The 8,642-nt window shown below is 38.8% G+C and overlaps 1 protein-coding gene across 1 annotated transcript in view; it reads left to right on the top strand.

Moving 5' to 3' along the window:
* The first annotated feature begins 2,152 nt into the window (after positions 1–2,152).
* The window catches only part of LOC121025218 (dachshund homolog 2-like), a 401,711-nt gene continuing 395,221 nt past the window's right edge, over positions 2,153–8,642 (top strand). The window contains exon 1 of the mRNA XM_040467671.1: positions 2,153–2,841. Within this exon, the coding sequence (XP_040323605.1) occupies positions 2,330–2,841 (512 nt within the window). The 5' untranslated portion in view covers positions 2,153–2,329. The remainder of the gene's footprint in view (positions 2,842–8,642) is intronic.

Below are 8,642 nucleotides of genomic sequence, written 5' to 3'. Positions count from 1 at the left end.
AATTCCCTTGCCTTTGGGGATGTGTCGAGTAAGAGATTGCTACGGCTGAGGTCAGAGAGGTCTTTTCCTGCTTTCTCCTCTAAGGTTGTGATGGTTTCCTGTCTCACATTCAGGTCCTTTATCTATTTTGAGTTTATTTTTGTGAATGGTGTGAGAAAGTGGTCTAGTTTCAACCTTCTGCATGTTGCTGTCCAGTTCTCCCAGCACCATTTGTTAAAGAGACTGTCTTTTTTCCATTGGATGTTCTTTCCTGCTTTGGCAAAGATGAGTTGGCCATATGTTTGTGGGTCTAGTTCTGGGGTTTCTATTCTATTCCATTGGTCTATGTGTCTGTTTTTGTGCCAGGATTTATCTTTTAAAAAGCTGGTAAATATAAACATTTCTGTCAGTGCTTTTTGAAAACCTGTACTGCTTTTCTATTCCTTTTTGAAAACCTCTACTTTTTGTGGAAGCTTTTTCTGCCTCTGATTTCTCTTCTCAATTGTCCTTATTTGCTCCTTCTTTTCTTCCCACAATAACAACGTAGAAAAGATGATTTAATACCTTTTAAAAGTGTTTTATGGTTGCATGAATTGTAGTCTATTATGTTAGAGTCACTTATCACTGTATTCCAAAAGCAACTATCATCACAACTTCTTAACACTTTAACTCCATACAATTAAAAAATTGTAACAGTATGAAGCGATTCAAAGGATAGTTCTTACTACTTGTTTGATGAAATGACAAAAGGAGAAAATATGTTGAAGAGAGAGACAGGAAAATCCAATTGAGAACATTTATGTCTTATTAAGGGGAGGGGAAGCCCACCCACTTTTCCTTTTTGATACTGCTATGTACAAGATCTAAATAGAATTCAGTAAAGATCTAAAATTATTTGCATTTTGGAACGATATTGGAGAAGTGGCCATAGCTGTATCATTGGTAACGTTTTGTAAGGAAATGAAGCATGGATTTCACTTTATGAATAACAGCCTGTAAAGGATAGGAGAACAGGAAAGGAAACACCTCGATTTCAGAGAATCAAAAGCTCCACAGGAGTCTTAAAACAACTTTGCTGCAGTGATCTAACCACTTCATGCTGTGCGGAAAGGTCCATGCCTTTTCCCTGGAATGTACCTTGCCTAGACATTTTGCTTATCGTGAAATCTAGTAGTGGGTTTAGGGGCACTTGACATGTGGGGGAAGAGGAATCTTGAGCTACAGTGCAGGACATGGAGCTGTAATTACTGGGCCATCAAAGCCCATAGATGAGGGAAGAAAATGTAGTATTAAAGAGTGCAAACCCTTGCTGTTCTCTCATATTCTGTAATGACTGTCTTGAGTCTTACGGGAACGTTTCCTATCAATTTTTTTTGCCAGGGATGGGGCAGGACAATCTTGAAACTAGGGAAAGGAGACAGAGAAAACTGAGTCTGTTCCTAGACAGTGAAGCAAGTGCGGTAAAATGAGGCGTCAGTCCACCACCTGCAAACCAAATCCCTTAGCCTACTTTCCAAAGCGATTCATCACAGGCTCACCGCGCCTGCTAGTGTTTAGGATTAGGGTTAGCAACTTGCAACTCTGATCTGAGTGCGGTTTTGAAAGCTGGTTCCTTTGTGCGCTGAGTGTTGGAGAATTTACACCAAGCGCTCTAGGTGGGCTGAACTCACTGCAGTCTTTCTCCTGGAAGCTGGGTGAAGCTATCTAAGACCCACAGAGTTTAGGAGCAATGTGCAAATGGAATTGGAGCTGCCACCACCCTTTCAGGAATTGAATCCAGGTGCAGGGTGGTTTAGGGTTGCGGAGAGGCATGTTTTGGACTCGCGCTTTGTGTTCCCACATCAACGTTGGTGGGGCATGGAGGGGGAGGGGCTTATATCCCAGGCCACTTTGAGAGCTCTGCGTGATAATTGGACGTTCTCTCCTCTGCCTGCTAGGCTGGAAGCAAAGGAACCACACCGCCCCCTTCTCGAGCTCCATCCTCCTCTACCAGGGAATCCTGAAAGGCCTCAGGTAGTTGGGAGGCCGGCCAGAGAGTCTCCACCTCCTCGCGGGCAGCAGCCATTGGGCGCGCTCAGGAGCCGAGGCGGGTGGGGTCCATTGGCTGGGGGACGCTGCCAGTCTAGTAAGAAGGGGTGTTGGGGGTGGGTTCTCCGAACGCGGCGCGTCCGGGCTACTAGCCATTTGCTGCGTAGTGGGTGAGCGTGAACGTGAGTGTGAGCCGGGCTACCATAGACTTGAAAACAGTTTGGAGAGAGCAAAGCGCGCCAGAGTGTGGGAGCGAGTGCGAGGAGACCTAGAGGAGACAGGGCGAGAAAACAGGGCCCAAAAACCTACGATTTGAGACTGAATGACCATGGCTGTCTCCGTACCTCCGGTGATCTCTGCAACTTCCAGCGGTGCCGGCGTCCCGGGGGGCTTATTTCGGGCAGAAACCTTGTACTCGACTCCTGGGGAGCCTCCTCGTCTCACCCCTAATATGATCAACAGTTTCATGGCTAATAACCACAGCAGCAGCGCCAGGGGTGGCGGAGTTGGTGGAGCCACCGGAGGCAGTGGCAACACCAACACCGAGTGCAGGATGGTGGACATGCATGGGGTGAAGGTGGCCTCGTTCCTGATGGATGGTCAGGAACTGATTTGCCTGCCGCAAGTCTTTGATCTCTTCCTTAAGCACCTGGTGGGAGGGTTGCACACGGTGTACACCAAGCTGAAGAGACTGGACATATCCCCCGTGGTATGTACTGTGGAGCAGGTCCGGATACTCCGCGGTCTGGGGGCCATCCAGCCGGGGGTGAACCGCTGCAAACTCATCACCAGAAAAGACTTCGAAACTTTGTTCACCGATTGCACCAATGCCAGGTGAGATACTCATTTTTTAGCTTACTCTTCCCTCTTTGCCCTCTTCTGCATGTTTCATCAACAGCATCCAACTTTGTAGAGTGCCTTAACTAGATTGCCTCCACTCTTCAGGCTGTAAGTCGGTGGGGAAAGGGGACTAGAAGGACTCATTAATTGTTCTTCCCTTCTGGTCTCCCCGCTCAGTGGCAGGGCATGGGTCTAAGTCCCGCACAAACTTCAGTTTTCTGTCCTCTACTGAAACTTTTCAGCTTTTCGTCCATATCTTGCATGGCTTTTTTGGCTGCTTGTGGTTGTTAATTTCTCTATGTGGTTTTCATTCCTCTTCTGTGGCCATACGGGTCGGATAGGTTTTCTCCTGAACACAGACACCATGGGCTTTCCGGGGGGGGGGGGGGGGCGCGGAGAAGGCTGGCAGAGCTGTAAACTGGGCTCCTAAATTGGCAATCCAGAATACAGCATTTGGGGGAGGCAGAGGGTCTGAAATTTAGAATCCAACCCAGAGGGTGATTCTTTTCCCATCCTGTGTGTTTGTTGTGAGAGTGCACGGCGGCGTGTGTGATGGTGGTGATGGTGATGGTGTGTTTATGAGTGTCTGTGTATGAAAGAGAGCAGAGACAGACACACACAGAGCGCAAGAGAGCGCGCTAGAGAGAACGCGTGTGTGTGAGCCAATGCAGATGCCTGCTGGGCAAAGCTCCCCGGTTCAGGATACAGGAAAGTCGATGGATCCCATTAAAAAAAAAAAAAAAAAAAAAAAAAAAAAAAAGAATGACAACAGATGTCACTTTCCTGGGGTCGTCTCTTTTGGGTCATCCGCACAGGGCAATGTGGGGAATGAAACGCTGAGTCTGGGAACTGGTTGAGGGTTGAAGTAGAAGTTGGAGAGGATGTTTCCAGCTCTTCCCCACCGCCAGGCAAACAGTTGGAAGGATCCTATTCCCCCACAGAGAGGATTCCTTAAATGATGATGATGACCAGCTTCTCTGGTTGTAAGTGTACCTTCTTCATATGACAGCTTAGAAGTACATTGTATAACAAATGTCTATTCGCATATGCCCATCAGCAAATTGTATTCAGTATTTTCCGAGTTTAAAAAAAGAAAGTGAAGTAAACTATACTCAAGAGTATTTGACTTTTTAAAGACCTGTGAATTAGTCCTCTTAGTGTTTTTATTCCATCTCTGGGCTGGTAATCATGTTGTTAAGCATGTACACATTTGGCATACAAACCAAGAAATCATCACTGGGTTAAAGAGAGCAAAGGGATTTGTTGTAAAACAGCACTACTGTTGATCATTTTGCAGAAAACTTCTGCAGAGGTGGACTTTCTCACAGGGCAACTTTAAATCATAAGAGCCCTGGGTTTACCAACTAAAACTAACTGAATTGTCACATCTGTTGTAAAATCCAAATTACTATGTATTGTTGAAGTTTACTGACGACTTGTAGACAACTGTTGCTGACTGCTACAATAAAGTAATGCTACAGAACTTACAAGGGAACCTTTCTTCCCCCACTTTAAGCAGTGTTCTCCTGTGTTCTAGCAATTAAACAGAAACCTCTTTTATGAGAACTTCTAGGTGATTCATATCTGGGGCTTATAAACCTGGTTTATTAGATCAAATTTTCTAAAGGTAGATAGATGGCCTTAAAACACAAAGAATAACTGTTCCCTCAATAAAATAAGCAATTATAAGTTTTAAGAGTAGAAAGGAAATTTTATTTTGACCACAAAGCACTGTACTAACATATAAACTCAGAAAATTACCAGGGACTTAAGATGAAAGTCATCTAGTTCATTTGCTGCCATTTAAAAAGACACATTTAAACAATTGCAGACATGAAAACCTATCTCCCCCACCTCCACTCTCACTCCTCTCCTTCCCTTCCCTCTTCTTTCTTACAAATACCCATTCTTAAAGTGGAACAATTATTATATGCAAGAAATTTGCCCTACTTCAATAATTAATTTACACATCCTTGAGCAAAATCTATGACTTTCATTTAAAAATAAATAGATTAGTATTTTAATGTGACTTTGATACTTCCTCTGTAAATAGAAAGTTTTCTTTAATTAATTTATACTACAGCTACTTACTGAAGGGAAAAATGATAGATTACTCTGTATCAAGAAGCAGGTGTTCTTATACTATTTTTGGACCCTAATATATGATGTGTTTTTAGGTTATTATTTAATTCAGTTAAGTTTTATTTACTCCTTATCACAGCATTGGCAGTGCTAACTTTTTTGAGGGCTTAAATTGCTTTTGTATATGTATATGCATGTATACAGGTGATAGGGAAATATTAAAAACATAAGAAGAAATATGTATGAGATATGATGCCTGTGTCTCCTTTTGCATTTATTTGTTTATGGGGATGTTATTTATTTACGTGCATTGTATATGAGTGACAAGTGTTACAATATATAATTGTAAAAATTTATGAAATATATTCTATGAATGCAGCCCATGAATGGAGATTAGGAAAACTACTAGAAACACATCTATAATGCAATTTCTAGATAGTAAAAAAAAAAAAAACAAAACAAACAAAAAACAAAACAAAAAAAAACAACCACAATATCTGGGAAAACTCTAATTAATGATAAAATAACATTACCCAATTTTATCAAAGCAAAATGCCCTCATAACCATGTTGTTAAATATTGGTTTATTTAGATCAACATTATTTCTATGACTTTTCTAGTCTGTGAAAAGAAAGGTGAGGGATGTAAATATGAATGGGGCCCAAGAGAGACAAAATAAGGTAGATGAGACATGAAGCCAGTAAGAAAAAAGAGATATAGGATATGAGCAGGATGATGCTATGAGAGGAGGTAAAAGATGAATCAGAAGAGCTTATAGAGATGCCTAAAAACATGAGCGATGAATCAATGGAGACTTGGCTAACGAAGATTGTCACTGAGGACTCAAGACTTCTTAGCTCTTTTGCTTAAAGGGGAAAATGCAAGGAAAGAGTATATATATGTTCAGTGAGTAGAAACTCTTATATGCTATTTTTATTTGAGAAAAAAATTCATCCTTATATCCTGATGAATAAATTCCCATAATGTATTGTTCAGTTGAAGGCCTATTTGTAATGGTGTCATTGGTAATTTTCTTTTCCTACACACTAAACATTTCTTCCTCTCTGTGTCAGTTAACTGGGGAAGAGTATAAGTCCTGACTTAGGGTATTCTAATTTGGAATGCTTCCTACACTATTCCAGAAGACACAAAATGGACCATTTTCAAATTGGTCACTTTCAAAGACCTTAATGTATTGCCACTAAGTGACATTTTGATTCAGCTCAGGACACATATTTATTTATGTGCACTGCCGAAAAGTGAATGAATAAAATACATACATGATTGTTTCTTTTACAGTACTGAGAGTCATAAGAACTCTATCAGTGGTTTATATTAATTATTTTGTTATTAGCTAATTTTCAAAATATTCCAAGTTGTCTTCCCAGAAAAGTATTTGGAAAATAATACTTGCCTCAGCTACTAGAGAATAGTAAGACTAAAAAAACTTCTTGACTATACATTGTTCTATTAAATAAACCAAGCTTTACATCACTGCAGTTCCAAAGGACTATACAATATTTTTCCTGGTTACTTTTTTACTTCAGAAACTAATTGTATGGAGATTACTTTGAGGACTATTAAGAAAATGATGAGGAAAAGAACTAAAACAAAGTTATCTTGTTTTAGATTTTTTTTTTTTTTTTGGCAGATGAGTCACCGTGTTTTTTTTTTTTCATTTCTTGTGCAACAAAACTTGGAGTTTTTGTTTTGTTTTGTTTGTTTGTTTTTTGTTTTTTTTTTAACGTTTATTTATTTTTTTGGGACAGAGAGAGACAGAGGATGAACGGGGGAGGGGCAGAGAGAGAGGGAGACACAGAATCAGAAACAGGCTCCAGGCTCTGAGCCATCAGCCCAGAGCCCGACGCGGGGCTCGAACTCACGGACCGCGAGATCGTGACCTGGCTGAAGTCGGACGCTTAACCGACTGCGCCACCCAGGCGCACCAAAACTTGGAGTTTTTAATATCAGAGCAGGCAGATTCAGAAAGCAAATGTCTAAAAATCTCACTCCCATGCAATGAATTTTCCTTTCTAAATTCTTCAAAGTTTAATATAGCAGTAAAATATTAAATTAAAATTGATATTCAGTAAATGTGAAAAATCAGCACGTTTTGGTGTTATCTATTTTTATCTACCTTTTACCTATGTAAAAGTAACATTGTTAAATTTCATCAGCATTTACTTTCATTTGGGGATCAACTGATTAAATGTTATTCAGTCATTTATATAGTTAAATGAATGCTTGGAGAAACAAGAATGTATGATTAAGAAAACATTTTAACATATTTGGAGACATGACTCAACATATATTCAAAAGAATAAAATTCAGTTTTTATATTAAAAATTTAAATGATCCAATTGTAGTTAATTGTTATTTTGACTGTGTGAACAAAGCATAAATGGGCATCCATGTTAGAATAACTTTATGTGAATTATGACTTTAAAATAATTTAAAACTACTTTCAAATACAATAAATGCAATTATTGTAAATACTCAATGATTTTGGCTTTGTATTCACACTCAATGAATATAATTCATAATCTACACAGAATAACAATTTACTTTGAAAATTGATGTTTTCATTCATAAGAAAGTTATGCAAAACCAGATTTTTGAAGAACTTGCATCACTTTCCTGGGCTAATATTTTGAATGACTTAACATTTGCAGAAATAATAAAAATGTTTTAGAAGTTAATCTGGGTAGTAAATACAAACTATTTCATGGGCTAATGAGAGGATAGTCAGATTGTCTATTAACAGCAGTCAAATAGTTGTCAATGATCTTTTATTAGAAGAATGATTCAAGATTATAATTAAAGCAATTTAGTCATGTGCCAGTGTACATAACTTCCACATGTACATTTATTTTAAATGTACAGTTCTGCATAACTAACAATTTTTGTATTTATCTAAATACTCTAACTGGATTTAATATTTGTCCAAACACTCATTTATTAGGTGATGGATATTACATTAAAGAAATGATGCATTATATGATGGAGAATTTCTTTGGATATTTATGTGTGATATTACCCTTAATGTATAGTACATGAATGCCAGTAATTAGGAAGTAATGGTCTTCAGACATTAATGTTTTATATGGTTTCACACAGGAAATTCCTAATACTGTAGAAAATATTGTCTGAATTATTTGGTGCTTTCTTAAGTGATCTTTGTCTGAATGAAATCCCTATGTACTTTAAAAGTGCTTCAAGCAGGCAAATATAATTGTAAGAAACCTTAATCATGGTATGTTTCATTTGGCAATCTAGATCTTCAGGGTCACTTTATCTGGTGCACTTAGATACAAATGATTTAAGTTTATCCACTATATGCATTTCAAATATGTATTAAAACCACCATAATTGACCAAAAGTGAAAATGTTGTTTTCAGAGAAAGGGCATCAAACCTTCTCCCAAAGCAAAACAATTAGGTATTAATGATATTCTTGTTGCATATTCAAAAGGTCTTTTGTAGCATTTTCCCCTCTTTTTCTTCCCTTTTACCATCTCAACATGCAAAACTCTTCACTGTCACTTCAGATTACACAATTCTAAAAAGATAAAACAACATTTAAACACATTTGCTTTGGAAGGGAAAATGAGCATTTGTACCCAATAAGCCTGATTGTGGAACTGCATGCAAATTGCGTTTTGATTTATCTCTTTTACACTTTTTTTCCATTTGAATTGATCTTGCATTAATTTC

Source organism: Herpailurus yagouaroundi, unplaced genomic scaffold, assembly GCF_014898765.1.
Source record: "Herpailurus yagouaroundi ecotype Mexico unplaced genomic scaffold, PumYag 67555, whole genome shotgun sequence".
In the NCBI taxonomy this organism is placed as follows: domain Eukaryota; kingdom Metazoa; phylum Chordata; class Mammalia; order Carnivora; family Felidae; genus Herpailurus; species Herpailurus yagouaroundi.
The sequence above is the reverse complement of the archived record's forward strand: the minus strand, read 5'-3'. Positions and strand labels throughout refer to the sequence as shown.